We start from the raw sequence: 20,682 nt of genomic DNA, 5'->3' as shown, positions 1-20,682 counted from the left end.
TTTATGCAATTCCTTAGATACGTTTCTTGATCTTGATTTGCAAACTTGTCTAATAACTTTGGGAAAAGGTTTGCCAGGACCAGCAGTGACTGCCGGAATAGATTAGAACACCAATTTAGTCTAGTGCTACAATTTTCTAGTAGCCCTGGGGAAGGGTAAGTTTGGCAAGAAAAAAATATTTATGGCTTCAAAGTGTTTGGGAGTCAGAGAAAGATTTGAATTCCTGCTTCATTACCTGCTAGTTGTTGTGAGTTGTCCCCCACCCCCACAATAACACATTCTCTGAATAATATTATTATGGCACCATATACAAGGCCTGTAGTTGAGACACTTAACTATCTATAAATTTTCAGTTTCCTCTTCAGAAAAAGGAAAGTAACTTTTACTTGATAAAACTATGAATATTAAATTTTAGAAAGCCAAGTCGGAATTTTTATTACGTATAAGATTTATGGTGGTCTATTATTAAAAACTAGAATACTTTTGAGGGGTACCCACAATTTAAAATCTTACAATGACAGTGAAACATTGACCAGAGGATCTTTGGTACTTTTGAGGCAGCTATTTTTCGTGTTTTAGTTCTATTTTTCTGTAGGAATTCATAGATGGTAAAACTTTTTCATAAATTTTTATTTTATTTTGGAGTATAGTTGATTAGCAATGTTATGTTAGTTTCAGGTATACAGCAAAGTGATTCTGTTATATATGTATCTTCTTTTTCCAAATTTTCCCATTTAGGTTATAACAGAATATTGAGTAGAATTCCCTGTGCCATACAGGCTATTTATTTTAAATATAGCAGCATGTACATGTCATCACTTTCCTGGTGGCTCAGATGTAAAGAACCTGCCTGCCACACAAGAGACACAGGCTCAATCCCTGGGTCAGGAAGATCTCCTCAAGGGTATGGCAACTCAATCCAGTATTCTTGCTTGGGAAATCCCATTGACAGAGGGGCCTGGTGGGCTACAGTCCATGGGGTTGCAAAAGAGGTGGATATGATTTAGCAACTAAACAACAACACATGTCAATTCCAAACTCCCAGTCTTTCCCTCCCCTCCCAGGGGATACTGGAATGGTAGTCTATCCCTTCTTCAGGGATCTTCCCAACCCAGGAATGGAAATGGGGTTTCCCGTATTGCAGACGGATACTTTACCAGCTGAGCTACCCATATGATAATCTCCAGGTAAAACCAGGTCTGATGCATGAAATATAAGCGTATATTACACCTAATATTATATAAGCTTATAGGTTCTTTTTAGCACAGATCTTGTTTAGTATTGATACACCACATTCATGTTCCCTGTGAAAACATTTTTTTATTACTTGCAACCTCAGACTCCAGCCTGATTCATTCACTTAGCCATTTGGCTACTCTTCAATGAGTGTAGACAGTAAAGAATCTGCCTGCACTGTGGGAGACCTGGGTTCGATCCATGGGTGCAGAATGTCCCCTGAAGAAGGGAATGGCAACTCACTCCAGTATTCTTGCTGGGAGAATTCCATGGACTGAGGAGCCTGATAGGCTACAGTCCATGGGGTCGCAAGAGGTCGGACACGACTGAGCAACTTTTCATGCTAGGATAGTTAGCCACAGTTAATCTACTTTCAAGCAGTCTTCTTTCACCTTCAAAATGCAAAGTCATTCATGCTACTTCAACTTTGACCTTCAGAATAGCTCTAAGGGTAACTGCCAATCAAAGTAGGTGGATGAGAAATAACACAAAACAGTTTTTTGTTTCCCTTAATGGCATGTTTCCTCTTCAGTTAGAGGGAGAAGAAAGTATTAGCAAATGTAGAAAGTTTTCAGAAGCAGTTGAATTTTATCTCAATGCAAGAAGTGGTTTTAAATAGAAATCTATTCTCTCCTCACTGGTTTTTAATGTATTCTTCTCCATTGTGATTTTCCTTTCAGTTTTAATAGCTGCATTTACCAACAAGGAGATGGTTATTTCTACAGACATCAGTTATTAAAACTTACCATTACTCTACCCTCAAATACAAACTGAAATTAATGTTTAAAATGTAATGAAAATCATATACATCGTCCCCAAGCTTCAAACTGGTGGGTATTTGCAAAAACTACAACACAATGTTAATATTTTAAAACAGTTAGTGGCAAAGTGCACATTTACCATCTCATAATTTTCCAACCAGTTTCTTAATATTCAAGTTGAGGGGAAGGACAGAAGGAGGGAGGTACATTCTAAGAGAGGGAACTATAAAAAGACAGGTGAATAAATAGATATCCACCTCCTTAAAATTTTCAGTATGATAACTAAGCGTTAGTATCTAATACCAACAAAATTCTAGAAGTAGTTTCAATAGAACATCCCTTCTCTACTTTCATTTTTGTCTACAAGTCTTGGCCTTCCAGTGCTCTTTCATTTGCAGAATGTCCATCTCTACCTGGGGGGGAATCCCATTCCAATTTAATTATGAGCATTCATCAGGAACAGTGAAGTCATCTGTAAAATATCTGCCTTCTAGTGAATAACAACTTCATTTTAATTCACTGACTTAGTTTAATGCATTTTATATTCCTTTCTAGGTTTTTTTTTTTTTTGGGGGGGGGTGGGCATGGTGGAGATTGACCGTAAGGAGAAAATAGCATACAGCAAATCTTAACACAGGCCCCAATAAATAAATCTGAAGTTACAGACATTTTTATACCTGTGAACATAAAAAGTCATAAATTACTGGCTTCCATATGTCAAGTATGGATAAAACAACATTAAGAAAATATATATAACAGCCTTTACTGTCTTGACTTTATTTCACATTGAGAAAGCACTTTAATGATTCACTAATACAGAAAGCATATGGATATTTTAATATATATGCCACAATGATTTTTCAAGGTTAACTTATGGTTGAATTATGGTAGCAAAACAATCATTTGATCATCATGTCGCTATATACCTGTCATTAATTCCTGATTAAGAAGAGGAATGGCTTCTTTCTGACAAACAGTAGCAGGCCCATAGGGTGGAACAATAGAAGGCAGGGTGTTTTGCATCAAGGATATTAACAGTAATTTTAAGGATTTCTTCTCCAGAAATTCCTTGAATCAAGAATTTCCTCTTAAATCTTCAGTGGACAGAAGATTTGGTCAGGCTAAACCATAGCCTTTCTATTATTAATAAAACATAAACAGTTCTGTGAGAAGCACTCATTGTTATAAAGTATAAATCCATCAAGATTAAACAACTAGACTAGGAAGAACAACACATTTCGACTTGGGATTCAAGGCTGTTACAGAATGAATGTTTGTGTATCCCCTCAAATTCACATTCTGAATACCTAACAGCCAACATGATGGTATTTGGAGGCAGGGTCTTTGGAAGATGATTACATTTATATGAAATCATGAGGATGAGACTCCTAAAATTAGATTACTGTTCTTAGAAGAAGAAGAGAGAACAGAGCTTGTGCTCTCCCTGTCAAATGAGGACACTGAGAAAGTAGCCATCTGCAAGCCAAGAAGCAAGCTCTCACCATGAACCAAGTCTGTCAGCACCGTGGACTTTCTAGCTTTAAGAACTGTGAGAAAGAAATGTCTGTTGAGTAAGTCACCCTGTCTACGGTATTTTTTATAGCAGCCTAAGTTGACTGATAAGAGTTTTTAGGAGTTCTGTATTCATAGCACTCAAGTAAACAGACACCATCAATTCAGCACAGGCTGTTTGTTAAATACCTGTATACACACATCCAAATTAATATCCCACTCATTAAAACCCACTGTAGAAAACAATAAGCATTTGTCAAATCTCATGTAACTGGGGGGCACTTAAGAATTATGCATTTATTGTATGTAAATTATATCTCCATAAAAAATTATAAGCCATAAAACGTACTTCAACAATTAGACAACTACTACTTGTGCAATCAAATGAGTCCTGTATTTTTAACCTCAAAAACACACTTTTAATCAAGGTAAATGGAAACTATGGATTTTTTCTCCAATACTACTTTATAAGAGTATGTGACCACTGACAGATACTGGTTGTTGTCCGTGAAATTAAGTTTCTCAAATCAATGCTGTATAAGTAGTTTAGACGAGTAAAATATTAACATCAGTACAGAGACAGAAAATCTTCTGTTTCATTTCTGCTCATGTGTGTATGCTATTTCTTTTCCTGCACTAGATATTTTAAACAAATATCAATGAAAAATAGGTTTAGAAGGTTCATTTCCATTAACTTTATTTTTTAAATATGACCTAATACTGAAGCCAAAAAATTAATTTTTTCAAATTACTGATTTTCTTTTAAAAATAAAATAATCTTAAGAGTGTGTTACTGAATTTTTCATTAATATTTTACAATTTATATTTTTCTAAAAGGCTCTACAAAATTTTCTCTTCTTTGTCTCTTTGGGAATATTTTATGATCTACGATGATCTTTTTATCCTTTCAGATATAGCAAGCTTTTAAATTAAAAAGCATGACACATGGCAATTTAAATTTCCATTCTAAACTTACAGAGTCATATGAGCTCTTGTCAACAAAAGACCAAATTTACTATAATTATGGATTATTTACACTAAAACAAAATAAGAAATCAATATGTAAATGTAATGTTTGTTGTAGCTAATGCAGCCAGCAATGACAGATTAGGTTCAAATAGCAATCAGTTTGAAAATCTGGCACATATGTAAATGAGCTAGGGACTTGATGTTTACCTTTGACTGTATTTCATTCAGGATTTTTAAATTGTCTCAGGAACAGCACAAAAATAAAATGTTAATCTTTCTACTACAAATACAACTTGAGCCCTCATCATAACTGAAATTAGGTTTTGTTCCTGTCCGGCTAAACTAACATGTGATATTAATAATTCTGAGTTGCATATTACATCATTCTTAATTAACACTCTGCTACAGTTGTTAACATCCTCCAAGACACCATGTTATCATCACCACAAGTTCTGTAACAATCTTAAAACCACATTTAACAAAGGTTGGCCTCTTACTCTGGAGCTACTTTTAATTGCTTTCTTTGCTGGCAATTAAATATGTCTAGATAAACAAACATTTGGTTTCACATAATTCTTAATAACATTTTTCAGGAAGATTTCAAAGTTCAGGTGTCCTTATGTCTATAATTACTGTTTATCAATATAGAGATATATTGGATTCAGCAAAATGTACTAACCAAAGTATATAAGATTAATCAAAATGTGGTAATTAGCGGTGATAGTGATATATTGTGATCCACCAAGTAGTTCATAGCAAAACTGTCAAAACATAATTCTATCCATCTAGACAAACCATGAAGAAAGAAAAAAAATTTACAGATACACTGATTTTTGTTTCATGAATTAGTGACCAAGTTTCCAACTTTCCATTAAATCAACCACAGAGAATACCTGTAGTTCTTTTTCAAGGTGTGATTTTAACAAGCTAATCTCAGTAGTCACTGACCTATCAATAGGCAGTTAACTATATAAATGGGTTTGGTACATCAATCCAATTAGATGTGTTGTGATCTCCATCAATGCTGTAATTGGGGACAAGTTTCTTTTATCCAGATTGCATAACTTTAGGGAAGTGTCGTCTTCTTAAAATAAGTCACTTTTTAGTACCCTTTATTAAGACACATTAACTAATCTAATACTTTCTAATATCACTTTTACAAAATGTAATAAAAATGCTCACGAGAATTGAAGTTAAACAGTAATCACAATAATATACTTGAAACATTGATTATACTATATTAAGAAATGATGAGTTGCTTTAACAATGATATACATCAAACTGTTATCAAATATCATACTGCTTACAGCACCAGTAAAACATTTTCACAGATGAATATCATTTGCGAAAACAACAAAAAAGTTGTTTTGTAAAGCATTTTGGAAGGAAAAATTAATCAACCCATTCAGAACATTTACTTGCACATGTAAAGTTACACCTTTCTGTACCTCAGTTCTCCCAGTCATAAAATGGGACTAGATTTGATGACTGCTTTAAATCCTTCCAAAGATGATACCCTAGAGCTGTCACCTTATTCTAAGTCAGAGATCTCAAAACTGTGACTACTGCATTAAAGGAGAACACCAAAAATTGAAATAGCAGGACACAGACAAAAAGAGTGAAAAATATTACAAGGATTAACATCTGTGCAGAGACTGTGAGGTGGTGGGGAAACAGAAGTAGGATGAGAGCTATCTGAAAGCATCCTTAGAATGTTCTTATAATAAGTGGACCCCAAGTAGTTCTATGAGACTTCTCAGTAATCTTTTTAGTTGGGATAATGAGGGTGCATGAGTATCTTGAATGGCCTCAGAACAGGGTGGGAGATATGGGGGGAAAAAACAAAAAGAAAAAAGTAAACTGTCTGTGTAAGTATCAATATACATACCACCCAGAGGTGTCACCTCTTAGTTAAGACCAAAGCCAGGAACATAGCTACATTCTTATTACCACAGCTAATTATAAGAAGCAGGGGCAGAAGAGGAATACTTCCATTTTCCCCTTTTTAATGCCATGCTTAATGGATGTAGAAGGGGCATATCCAAAGCACATTGGAAGAGGCCTCAGGGATCATGAGAACAGTATTCATTTGCTTTCCTTCAAACTTCTGCCTCTGCTCACAGGTAAGTACTGTTTCTGCCCATGCTGCTTCTCTTCACAAATGAAAATTTTTAATATGAACACTTGTGGCATTCTTTCCAGATTCTAAACTTTCTTCTTCCAGAAGAAGAGAAAGGACTATTGCAATTATTCACACAGTCACCGTGTACTAGGTTAGGTTTCACAGAAGGTGAGGATGAGATGAGCAGCTTTGTCCTCCATTTCCTATGCCCTAGTGCACTAAATTACCTTCCACCTTTTATCCTCTGTGGTAGATAGTCCTGGACAAGGTTTGCCATGAGCTCTCTAAGCTACGTATCCTGCTGTGACCAGGTTGGTGAGGCAGGCTGACTACATCAGTCCTTAAGGCTCTGAAAATCCAGTCATAACTTTCTGTAGGTCACTTGAGGGCATGACAAAGTGAAAGTGTTAGATGCTCATTTGTTTCTGACTCTTTGCGACTCCAAGAACTATAACGTGATAGGCTCCTCTGTCCATGGAATTCTCCAGGTAAGAATATTGGAATGGGTAGCCATTCCCTTCTCCAGGGGATCTTCCCGACCCAGGGATCGAATCTGGGTCTCCTGCATTGCAGGGAGATTCTTTACCATCTGAGCCACCAGAAACGTGGGTCCTAAGATTCAGGTCTGGAGTGAAAGGTAAAAGACCTCATGAAGAACTCAAGTCAAAGCCACATGATCTACTTGGTGCTTGTCTGGTTACTAAAGCAGTTTCTTTTTCCCAATCATGGAGCTTCTTTATTTTCCCATAGCATCTGAGGCCCAGAGCAGAAGCGTGACCTGCCCTATCAAACAGTGATTCTGTGGGAGAGCTGGGGCTAGAACTCAGACGGGGCTGCGACTCAGATATCTTGACTCACTACTACTCAATTTCCTTCCACAGTATCCACTGGAAAATATAATACCCTACTCTAGATAAATTCAAGGCTATTGTTACCTGATTTCCCACCAATGGTTTTCCAAGAACAAAGAAAGGCTACATATTTTAACACCAGTGGTTTACTTAACTATCACAAGAGTCTCAATTAGTACCCTGAATTTACTCAAGCTTGCACAAATAGCAGCTAACTCAAAGCCAGAGGAGGCCACACAAGACAACCATGTGCTAGACTGTATGATCAGAGTTCAACAACACCCTCACAGAAACCATCGAAATATTAATGGGAACCATCCTCCCAGTATAAAAAGGTCAAAGTTCAATAGCAAGACTCAATTACTACTTGTAAAAAGGGACAACTATATATAAGGGATACCTTATTTCCTGTCACCCTGCCACAAAAAAATTGAGACAATCTATGTAATTATAATAGAGCTGGACATTTTTATTACTTAGGATAAGACCGGAAAAAGTATCAATAACCTCAGATATGTAGATGACACCACCCTTATGGCAGAAAGTGAAGAACTAAAGGGCCTCTTGATGAAAGTGAAAGAGTAGAGTGAAAAAGTTGGCTTAAAGCTCAACATTCAGAAAACTAAGATCATGGCATCCAGTCCCATTGCTTCATGGCAGATAGATGAGGAAACTGGCTGGCTTTATTTTTCTGGGCTCCAAAATCACTGCACATGGTAATTGGAGCCATGAAATTAAAAGATGCTTACTCCTTGGAAGGAAAGTTATGGCCAAGCTAGACAGCATATTAAAAAGTGGAGACATTACTTTGCCAACAAAGGTCCGTCTAGTCAAGGCTATGGTTTTTCCAGTGGTCATGTATGGATGTGAGAGTTGGACTATAAAGAAAGTTGAGCACCGAAAAATGGATGCTTTTGAACTTTGGTGTTGGAGAAAACTCTTGAGAGTCCCTTGGACTTCAAGGAGATCCAACAAGCCCATCCTGAAGGAGATCAGTCCTGGGTGTTTGTTGGAAGGACTGATGTTGAAGCTGAAACTCCAATACTTTGGCCACCTGATGCAAAGAGCTGACTCATTGGAAAAGACCCTGATGCTGGGAAAAATTGAGGGCAGGAGAAGGGGACGACAGAGGATGAGATGGTTGGATGGCATCATCGACTCGATGGACATGGGTTTGGGTGGACTCTGGGAGTTGGTGATGGACAGGGAGGCCTGGCATGCTGCAGTTCATGGGGTCGCAAAGAGTCGGACACAACTGAGCAACTGAACTGAACTGAAAGCAAGTTGAAAAGACTATACTTTATTACCAAGGCACCTATTCAGTCACTAGTTATTGTCACTAGTTACTTGGCACTAGTTATTTCTCTTGCTTAGAATACTATTCATTCTGCTCTTCACTTTAATAGTCTTTAATCATCCATGTTTCAGCTGAAATAGTACATCTCCTGAGAGGCCTTTCCTCATCATACAACTTACAGGAGTCCCCCAGTTACTTCTTATCCAGTCATTCTATTTCAGTTTTCTGCAAAGCACTTATTACCATCTGATGACTCTTCTTGTTTGATTTATAGTTTGATGTCTGTCCTTCCACCCTACCCCCATGTCTACACATATTATATTGTAAACTCCATTAAAGCAGGTACCCTGTCATCTGGCTTCTCATTGTATCTCTAACACCTAGAACAAGGAACTAACACACTATAAGCAAGATGGTACCCAATCTGTATCTGGTAAATGAATGAATAATTGACATCTTATAAGAATAAAATGAGGTGGACTCTCTGTATATCTGAAAAACAAAATTAACAAAACAGCCAATGGAGAGACTATATGTATATGGATGAAAACTAAATCTCTCAATTTGTCATGAAACTTTTCATATTCATTAACAACAAATGTTTATTAAGGGCTTCTACATAGATGGCCATAGATGAGCTGAGGGAGATGCTCTGAAAGAATGCTCTTGTTTTCACAGCTTGGGATCTGGCTGGAGAGAGAGTACAGCCAGTTATGAAATAATACTGGGGAAACTAAGACTCAACAAAAGAAAGGTCTTGCCGGAGGCCACAAAACCAGTGGGACAGACACAGGATAAACAGTGTCTGACTATAAAGCTAGAGTTCCTTCCATTATCCCATATTCAGTGAAAAAAAAAAAATCAAAAGGAGTGAAGACTGCCTAGTTTATTACACTTATGGAACACATGTAAGATCTTCAGCTCCCCAAATATCTTGTATCTGTTCTGCATGATACTTCATATTCCACACTAGACCTTTACTCACTAGCTTTGGTCTCTCTTAGGAGGCAAACATTCTCAGGGATGTATTACTTCACAGTATTCACTCCATTAATATTTCTAAGTACCTACAATGTTTCAGGCACTCTTTCAGCTGCTGAGGATACAAGAGTAAACAAAAAAGGTCCATAATTTCTTGTAGCTTTACACTGTGATAAGGAATACAGATAACAAATATGAATCTATTACTAATATAATGCATTTTGTAATAATGTAAGATAAAGGGAAAGAGTATAACAGAGGGGCTCTTTTAGCCAGGTGAATCAAGAAAAATCTACCTGAGAATGTAACATTTGAGTAGAGGACTGAATAAGGTAAAGGAGTGAGTCAAGTTGATAACTGATGAAAGAACATTCCAGGTAGGGGAACAGCATAGTGCAAGTGTCCTGAGGTTGATGAAGCACACTTAGAATGTTTAAAGAAGAACAGGGAGGCCAGTGTGGCTGGCAAGATACAAGCCAGAGATGAGAATGATAAAAAATGAAGTTGAAAAAGTCAGGGACAAGATTATGTAAGTCCTTAATATACTTTGATAAGAAATCTGAACTTTTGTCTAAGAGTAATGGAAAGCTAATGGCGGGATGTGAGCAGGGGAAAGACACAATCAGGCTACGGTTTTGATTTATGTGTATCTTAGACCATTTTAATACAGGGAGAGCTGCCATTTGAAGGTAGTGGAATAAGGACGGGGAAAGAAGAGGTCATTAAATGGTAAGACTGAGAGAAAGTAAAGGAAAATTTAACTACTCATTTTTATTATCTATGATTATAAGAAATACACACAATTTTTTCTTACTTTATTTTTTTCCAGTTTTGATAACAAGATTACACAAACATTATAAAATAAGATAGGAAGCAGTCCCACAGGGAAGTTTGTGTAAGATTTCTTTATGGAAATCCTCTGGGCTAGGGGAAGAATATAGCATGCAAAATTTTATACTATAAGTTCAATTTCTGTAATGGTTATTACTTTTTCAGGTTATCTAAGTCCTATATTCATTTTACTACCTGATAGTTTATACAAAATTCTCCACTTCAACTAAACTTCAGATTTTACTGCCACAAAGATAAGTTTATTACTATTCATGTACACTTTTATTTTAGAACAATTTATTAATTTCTTATGTTTAGCATTAACTTATTTAATAATTATTATACTAATCCAAAAATCTCCTCTGAATCTGTAGTTAAGTCCTCATTTTCACACCTAATATTTTTGTGCTTTTTCTTATCTTTTCTTGGCTAGATTTTTCAAGCAGTTATTATTTGTTGATTACTTATATCATTAATTGCATGCGTGCTCACTCATATTTGACTCTCTGTGATCCCATGGACCATAGCTCACCAGGCTCCTCTGTCCACAGAATTTTCCAGGCAAGAATACTGGAGTGTGCTGCCATTTCCTACTACACTATCATTAATTACTGCTTTTAAATGTTTCTTTCCTTCTATTTTCTTCAGACTTATTCTACTGCTATTTCCATAATTTCTTAAGAAGAACATAAAATGCATTTATTTTCTATCTCTATTGTCTTCTAATTAGTGGACTTAATATTACAAATTTCCCTCTAAGTATCACTTCTGCTGTATTCAAAGTTTCAATGTATAGAACTCTTAATTGTTCAGTTCAGTTCAGTTGCTCAGTCATGTCCGATTCTTTGCGACCCCATCAACTGCAGCATGCCAGGCCTCCCTGACCATCACTAACTCCCAGAGTTCACCCAAACTCACGTCCATTGAGTCTGTGATGCCATCCAACCATCTCATCCTCTGTCGTCCCCTTCTACTCCTACCCTCAATCTTTCCCAACATCAGGGTCTTCTCAAATGAATCAGCTCTTCGCATCAGGTGGCCAAAGTAATTGCACTCATCTCACATGCTAGTAAAGTAATGCTCAAAACTCTCCAAGCTAGGTTTCAGCAATACGTGAACTGTGAACTTCCAGATGTTCCAGTTGGTTTTAGAAAAGGCAGAGGAACCAGAGATCAAATTGCCAACATTCGCTGGTTCATCAAAAAAGCAAGAGAGTTCCAAAAAAACATCTATTTCTGCTTTATTGACTATGCCAAAGCCTTTGACTGTGTGGATCACAATAAACTGTGGAAAATTCTGTAAGAGATGGGAATACCAGACCACCTGACCTGCCTCTTGAGAAATCTGTATGCAAGTCAGGAAGCAACAGTTAGAACTGGACATGGAACAACAGACTGCTTCCAAATAGGAAAAGGAGTACGTCAAAGCTATATACTGTCATCCTGCTTATTTAACTTATATGCAGAGTACATCATGAGAAAAGCTGGGCTGGAAGAAGTACAAGCTTCTTCCCAGGAATCAAGACTGCCGGGAGAACTATCAAGGACCTCAGATATGCAGATGACACCACTCTTATGGCAGAAAGCGAAGAACTAAAGAGCCTCTTGATGAAAGTAAAAGAGGAGAGTGAAAAAGCTGGCTTAAAGCTCAACATTCAGAAAACTAAGATCATGGCATCTGGTCCCATCACTTCATGGCATAAAGATGGGGAAACAGTGGAAACAGTGGCTGACTTTATTTTGGGGGGCTCCAAAATCACTGCAGATGGTGATTTGCAGCCATGAAATTACAAGACACTTACTCCTTGGAAGGAAAGTTATGACCAACCTAGACAACTTATTAAAAAGCAGAGACATTACTTTGCCAACAAAGGTCCGTCTAGTCAAGGCTATGGTTTTTCCAGTAGTCATGTATGGATGTGAGAGTTGTACTGTAAAGAAAGCTGAGCACCAAAGAATTGATGCTTTTAAACTGTGGTGTTGGAGAAGACTCTTGAGAGTATTTTGGACTGCAAGGAGATCCAACCAGTCCATCCTAAAGGAGATCAGTCCTGCATGTTCACTGGAAAGACTGATGTGAATGGGAAAGACTAGAGATCTCTTCAAGAAAATTAGAGATACCAAGGGAACATATCACGCAAAGATGGGCTCAATAAAGGACAGAAATGGTATGGACCTAACAGAAGCAGAAGATATTAAGAAGAGGTGGTAAGAATACACAGAAGAACTGTACATAAAAGATCTTCAAGTCCCAGATAATCACAATGGTGTGATCACTCACCTAGAGCCAGACATCCTAGAATGTGAAGTCAAGTGGGCCTTAGGAAGCATCACTATGAACAAAGCTAGTGGAGGTGATGGAATTCCAGTTGAGCTATTTCAAATCCTAAAAGATGATGCTGTCAAAGTGCAGCACTCAATATGTCAGCAAATTTGGAAAATGCAGCAGTGGCCACAGGACTGGAAAAGGTCAGTTTTCATTCCAATCCCAAAGAAAGACAATGCAAAAGAATGCTCAAACTCTTATTTGTGCTCACTTCTAAATTACTAGTGGTTGTTATTATGATTTCATTTTTACCCATAAATTATCTGTAGTATCCAAATGTCTGGAGGACCTCGGAGATATCTTTTTATTACTACTTCATTTTTAATTTTACTGCAAAATGGCCAAAGAATGGATCAGCATGACAGTGATTCTTTGGTAGTGATTCTTAATCATCCTACTTGGAATACACTGCAGTATTTTGTACCATTATCACTGTATATCTGAGACAAAAAATACAGGTAGTAGTACAGATTTCTCAGGATTGTCTCAATCTAGAGACATAAGACTGAATTACAAATGGGACACACATACCAGTGTGGCAACTAGGAAACAGATGTTTATAGAGATTTATTATTTATATATATTTGGAAAAATAAGCACTGAGAGGAGATGTCAGGGAAAATGTACAGTAAGAGGGGCTGCTGAAAACAGAACTCTAGGGGACACCAACTTTACAGCAGATGAAGAAAAGAGGAGCTTACAGGATGAAACAACCTGAGTGGCAGATAGAACACCAAGAGTGTTGGAAATTTTCTTTAAAGAGATTAATTTTTTTAAAAGTCACAATATGTCAATGACTAGGTTGTAAGTACCTAGAGGACAGAGCATGCTTTCATCTAGTAGTTAATCAATAAATCTTTGATAGATTGACCCTTTCCTATGATATGAAACAGGTATAATTAACAGTTCCCCTCTTTTAATTTTATTGTGATTGACAGTACAATCTGAAATTGTGCCACAGGGGTAACTGCATCACCTTTGAATTAATAAGTGAAATCTGATCTATTTTAAAAAGCTTAAAAATACTTTTCAACTGTTAAAAAGATTATGATTAAAGAGTTTGCTCTTAAATTCTCAAACAGCCTGAAATTCTATTTTCTGAAAAACAAAAACATAATTTACTTTAAAATAATTCTAAATATAAGGTTATAGACACTTATATGGTAATTCTGCTGCTCTTAGCTTTTTAAAAAATACTGTAAATACAAACTGAGATTCAATTACCAGGCACCCCCTAGTGGCAGTAAAATCAAGTTTAAAAAAAATTTCATAAGGCATGGTTTAATATATAGCTCTCACCAAACCTTGAGAATAAAACTGTTTGCCAGTAAACAATTTAAGAGCATGTTATTTTACATCTATATTTTACTAGATGATGAACAGTACAGTAACTAAAAAGTTCATTCACACACTAAAATTTCATCAATATTCTTGAAAACTACAGTAACTGAAATACATATAAATGAACTTCAAGGACTATATAATGAAAAATCACAAGATTTTTTAAAAAATGTCATTATAGAAAACAGCTTCCAAAAAAGAAGTCATCTTTGGAATAAAGCTTTATAAATTTCTGTCAAGAAACTGGAAGCTAGATGGAGAGTCAGATGAAGATATCAGTAGCAGAAGTATTATTCACTGTTGACCTTAAACCAGTTGCGAAACTCTCTTAAAAACACCTCAATTTCCTACTTTATAATATAGATATCAATATCAGCCTCTGTATTCTTACAGAGGCACTATAAAAATGAAGTGAGAGTTGAATGAAAAAGATTACTACTGGTATTTACTAGCATAAATGTTTTAATAATTATGCTTTGCAACTTGTGCTTTTGCATATAAATGTACCTCTTCTGTTTAATGAATTTTTATAACCACCCTGGCAACTAAAATCAATGTTTCCTATTTTATATAAGGAGAATCTAAGACCCTAGATAAACAGGGATTATAATCTGGGATTTTTCTCTCTAGATCTTACTTTTGCATGGATAGATTATAATCACATTACTTTTCTGATTTGGTTATAATAAACTTTGTTTAGGAATGACACCGTACCATCAGTATTGTCCAGTTCATTGAGAAAAGAGTGATACTCTAAAGAAAGAACATAACGTTTGCTACTGCACTGAAACTGGAATGGTGGAACTCAGCAGGAGGATCTCGTCATAGGTTTGCACTACAATTAACAGGCAGTTTATTACCCAATTTCTCTCAGTCTTTTCACATCCACTGACTTGTGTCAGAGAAATAAAAGAATAAAATCAATTTAATATCAAACCAACCACCTAAATCAAATATACCTTAAAAAAAAAAATACCAAATCTGAGGAGAAGGATGGGGTGGTATGCACATAAAGTTTGCTATTTTCCTCTATCAGTTTTGAAGTTTTTTTATTTATTTGTCAATTCTCAAATATAACAATCAGGATGATATTTTCTCCTTTTTAAATTATAAATGGTTTACAAGTTACAAATAAGGTTTGTATGAATCCACCAACTATAACAAAATTTTGCAAAAACAAATCAACTTGATTTATTATGCAGTTTAGTACAAAGATATTGTCTCCCATATTTGATAATATGATATGCTATATAACTCAATATTAAATTACTTTTGGGTTCCATTATACAGTTATGATGTAAAAATTATTTTTGTTTGATAAAACACAAGTAAAAATCATAAGTTAAAAATAATTATTATCATTAGCTTTTAAAATTCTGTATGGATTTTTTTTGTCTCTCATGAAATGAGAATTTAAGATATATATTATAGATTAAAAAAAGAAAAATAACCTCTAGCTTTATAGAAAGATATCTTAGATTAACATATCTAAAAGAAATACACCATAACTTTTATGTGCATTAATAAACTTCTTCATCGGCAGGAGTCTGTATGCTCCTCCTCTCACTGGCCAGATACACTGTGTTTTTTCTATCTTTTATTTGAATTTTTATGTCTTTCTTATCATTCCAACATAGGAAAAAGCACCATTGTAACTTGCTAAAAATCCATACAGGCAACTAAGGAAGACTACTTTGAAAAGTGAAAGTGAAAGTCACTCAGTCCTGTCAGACTCTTTGTGACCCCATGGACTATACAGTCCATGGTATTTCCCAGGCCAGAATACTGGAATGGGTAGCCTTTCCCTTCTCCAGAGGATCTTCCCAACCCAGGGGTTGAACCCAGGTCTCCTGCATTGCAGGCAGATTCTTTACCAGCTGAGCCACAAGGGAAGCCCAAGAATACTGGAGTGGGTAGCCTATGCCTTCTCCAGCAGATCTTCCTGACCCAGGAATTGAACCAGGGTCTCCTGCATTGCAGGCAGATTCTTTACCAGCTGAGCTACCAGGGAAGACTACTTTAGCATACAAAGTAGTCATTCTCCAACAAACACTGCATTTCAAGAAACACTGTAGGCCCCTGCCTGCCTAGGGACTGAGACACATGGCAGTGAACATTGCCATTAGCCCAGGAAGACATTTTTGAGAAATCCAGTTAATCACACTACTGGAAAGCAACAGACTATAACCAATGATGTCTAAGACTTATCTACATTTAATTATGTGGATTACACACTGGATGACATTCTTAACTAACCTAAAAATAATGTTGTACCTGAGTAGATACAGAACCCATACCTATAATCTCATCTGGCATTTAAATCAACATTACTATAAGCATAAGGACTATAAGTACTGTTTCTCATAGTATATATGAGAAACATTTATATATGATCTGAACATAAGATACAGAGCAACCCAAGAAATCTTTAAATTCTCAGCCTAAAACAAACCATTAACGGACTATCAGATACAATTATATCAGATTTAACTTTCTTTAGTTCAGTGATTTCTACTTTGGTAAAGTGAAATTTACTTTTCTTTTTGATACTATCTATCTGTGATGGTATGAGCTATTAGAAATACACATTTGGTTTTCTTCCCCACACAGAGCTCCTAAAATCTTTGCAATTTTTTAAGTAATAAGAGTGATACTAACGAGCTTCTATCCTGGTTGCCAGGGGAACCAACCTCATGATTAGAGGGTTAGAACGTTTAACCACCTCTCCCTCCCACCCTACTCTGTGAAGAAGAGAGGAGCTGGAGGTTGGGCTAATTACTAATAGCCAATGATTCAATCAATCATGCCTATATGATGAATCTCCATAAAAAATCCTAGTTGAAGAGCTCTGGAGAGCTTCCAAGTTGGTAAAAAAGAAAGCATCCATGTGTTTGCAGGGGGGCACACCTTAAACATGACAAGCAGTCCTCTGCTCGAGACCCTTCCAGATCTCATTCTATACATCTCTTCATCTGGCTATTCATTTAAAATATGTTTTACAATAAACTGGTAATAGTACACAGAGCATTTCTGAGTTCTATGAGCCATTCTCTCGCAAATTATCGTACACAGAAGGGAGTGGTGGGAAACTCCAATCCACAGCCAGTTGGTCAGAAGCACAGGTGACAACCTATACCTGCAATTGGGTCTGATGGGGGGCAGTCTTATGGAGCTGAGTCCTAAACTTGTGGGATCTAATGCTATCTCCAGGTAGGTAGTATCAGAATTTTGTTAAATTGAAGAATATCCAGCAGGTGTTGAAGACTTGGCAGGTAGGGGACACATCTGTTGGCCAGAACTGTTCCATGGGTAGTACAGTAAAGAAAACAGGACTTTTTTCCTTTCACTACACTAATAATAAAGATAGTGGTGGGAAAAAAATTTGACAACATTTGAAGTTTAGAGACACCAAGTTGTATTAAATTAAAAAAAAAGAAAATGTGCAAAAAATTGTGAAAATCCAAGAACAATTTAAAACACAGTTCCAGAAGGATACTGTGCTCAGGAAAATTATGACTCTATCACTAGCTTAATGATTCACTTTAGATCAGGTTGCTTCATTAGGCAATAATAATACAATATATAATTAAATACTGAAATTATTTATCATTCTATAAATATACTGAGTTTCACTGTAAAAACTGAAAAAAGAATGAGGCTCTCTATTCCAAAAAGAAAGAAAATCTTAAAAATTTTATATCAATGTATTTCAAGCTGTATTCTCTAGAGCACAAGAAATTTCCTCAAAGATATACTGCTTCAGCCCTGGGAGAAACTAGAGTTCCAGTTACTCAGTTGCTTCCCTCCAACTCCCGTTCTTCCCTTCAAACAGAGAAGCACCATTTATGACTCTTTTATTATATAACAAAGTTTCACTAGCTTTTCTTTGTAAAAAGATTCCATCACGAAAATCAAACAAATAAACATCGAAACCAAATAGTTTGAAACTTTATATAGTTAATAGTTGTTAGTAAGCTAAAACTTCAACAAGATTTTGATTTGATTTAATTTTGATATTTATATGTAGCTTAAAGAAATTTAACAATCAAACTTTTCATTTCCTATTTCCAGGAAAAGTAAACACCTTACCCAGCATGACTAGATGATGAAGGTGGCGGCAAATCTGGTGTAAGGACATAAAGACTGTTGTTTTTTGGCAAGTGTAGTGATTTTAAGACCGTCTGAAAAAGAAAAAGTAAAAACAAAAAATAACTATTGATTGTGCATTATTAATCTTTTCCTATAATTCTTAGAAAATTATTGCCATTGCAGTTTGACTTTTCATCTTTTGACAATTTCCTAAGCAGGATAATACAGAAGAACTATTGATTCCAAATAAATTTGTTTCTCCCATGTATAAGTTAGCATAAATATGAGTATTAAAATAAAATACAAATTATTTAGCTCACAAAGAGATACAAATATACACAGCTATATACACAGTTGAAGATTATTAATTACTTCACTGAAGAAGCATAACCTTGCAACTAATATCTATTTCATTCAGGATCATTATAGCAAAAATTAGCAAGTTATGTTTTCAGAGATCATTAGACCTAAAAAAGATGATAGAGAATCTCTCAAACCAAAGATTTTATAAATGAGGAGCTATAGCCTAAGAAGTGAAAGGACCTGGATGAGGTCTCTACTGAGTGTTACCTGGGTTACTTAACTCTTCCTCCAGATAATCATCATCATGTGTTTGTGTGTGCTCAGTAGTGTCCAACTCTGGGACCCCACAGACAGTAGCCTGCCAGGCTCCACGGTCCATGAGATTTCCCAGGCAAGAATCCTGGAGTGGGTTGCCATTTCCTTCTCCAGATCTCCTCAACCCAATGATCAACCCATGTCTCTTGCATCTCCTACACTGGCAGGCAGATTCTTTACCACTGCACCACATGGATGATTAAAAAAAAACATTTTAACATGAAAGTCAGTGCTGAAGGTTCCTCAGAGAGGAAGGACTGGAAATGGATATGAGGAACAAGGAGGACACATATTTTACCAGTTAGTCTAGTAGTATAATGGCTACTAGACTTTTAATTTAAAAGCAATTAAAATTGAGAATCCTCCAGAGAAACAATATCCTCAGGAAGGCAGATTTCAGTCAGAGGTAGATGGTGAAGAGAATGTATAGGCAAGAGTTTGGCAATAGAAGAAATTTTGCTAATGATGAAATTAGTTCCATACGGCTCAGGAAAAAAGTTTCAAGCAGAGGAGAGCAAAATGAAGAGAGACAGATATGGGCTGTACAGAGGCTATGGAGATTTAAGTGAGGAATAATTTGGGAATCTGAGACTCCTTGTGGTGACTGGCATAAACAGTATAAAAGGCATAATGAAACTGGTTCTGGTTGAATCAAAGCAAATAATAATGTCAAGGCTGAAAGTATTGGAAAGAAAGGTGGAGTGGATATCTAAGAATCACTTTTAACCCTGCATATGAAAGCAGGGACACCTGGGGAGAGCTGATCTTATCCTAGCATATAACCTAAGGAATTTTTTCTTGACCCTCCATTAGAGGACCCATCTTACTAAAGGCAGAGTCTTCCTTCACAAGCTTTGGGACTTACTCTTGACTTATATTTGTCATGCCTTAATACTTACTCATTATTTGCAATATATTCTGACATCCTTTATCCTATTTCCTTTTCTTTTAATGCTGGATATAACCCACTCAATTAACTTCACAACGCACTAATGGTTTGTGACCCGTGGTTTGAAAAAAACACTGTAACAGGCAATTAATCATAACTTCACAATTATCCAGGAAGCCTTGAAGTTCTGAATCTTTTTGTCCAATATACGTAAGTTATTCTGAAATCGATCTGTGTTGCCTTGCAAGAGTTAACATGCAAACAAAAAAAATATGGCATACAAACACAGGAAAATTACTTTTACTATTTTTTATTTCATTATTTTACTCTGATGATTACTGATAACAGGTTGGTCTTACCACTTGGTCATTACTGTCATTTTACCATGCCTGATCCAAAGATTTTCCAATAAATCTTCCTTCTCAAACCACATACGATATGATTAAACATACGCAGGTCAGTCATTCCACAAACATTTGTTTGATGCTTATTATATTAGGCACTGGATATCTAATGATGAAAGAAACACCATTTTTTATGGTGTTGTGATAGAAAATGCAGGGATGGGAACCATTTTACAAAATACAAACATCTGTTAGAGAAACTAACATTTAAAGCTGAGACTTGAAGGATGAAAAAGTCACCCACGTGAAGAACTGAGGGTAAAGCATTCCAGGCAGCTAAACAGCATCTGTCAGATAAAGATGTAAAGAGCTTGAGCATTTTAGAAGAATTAAAAGGTTCTATGATTGCAGCTTGGAAAGTGAAGGTATGAAAGGTTGAAGATGAGGTTGTAAAGGTGAATATCAGGTAAATAATACAATACCTTTTAAACCATGGTGAGTAGCTTGAATTTTATT

The 20,682-nt window shown here is 36.0% G+C and overlaps 1 protein-coding gene across 3 annotated transcripts in view; it reads right to left on the bottom strand.

The window, feature by feature from the left end:
* The window catches only part of FAF1 (Fas associated factor 1), a 494,313-nt gene that overhangs the window by 273,977 nt on the left and 199,654 nt on the right, over window positions 1–20,682 (bottom strand). For all 3 annotated transcript variants that reach the window (XM_061121934.1, XM_061121932.1, XM_061121933.1), the window contains exon 6: window positions 18,316–18,407. In XM_061121934.1, coding sequence (XP_060977917.1) covers window positions 18,316–18,407 — 92 coding nt within the window. The remainder of the gene's footprint in view (window positions 1–18,315; window positions 18,408–20,682) is intronic.

The sequence above is a fragment of the Dama dama genome, chromosome 20, assembly GCF_033118175.1.
Source record: "Dama dama isolate Ldn47 chromosome 20, ASM3311817v1, whole genome shotgun sequence".
NCBI lineage: Eukaryota > Metazoa > Chordata > Mammalia > Artiodactyla > Cervidae > Dama > Dama dama.
The sequence above is the reverse complement of the archived record's forward strand: the minus strand, read 5'-3'. Positions and strand labels throughout refer to the sequence as shown.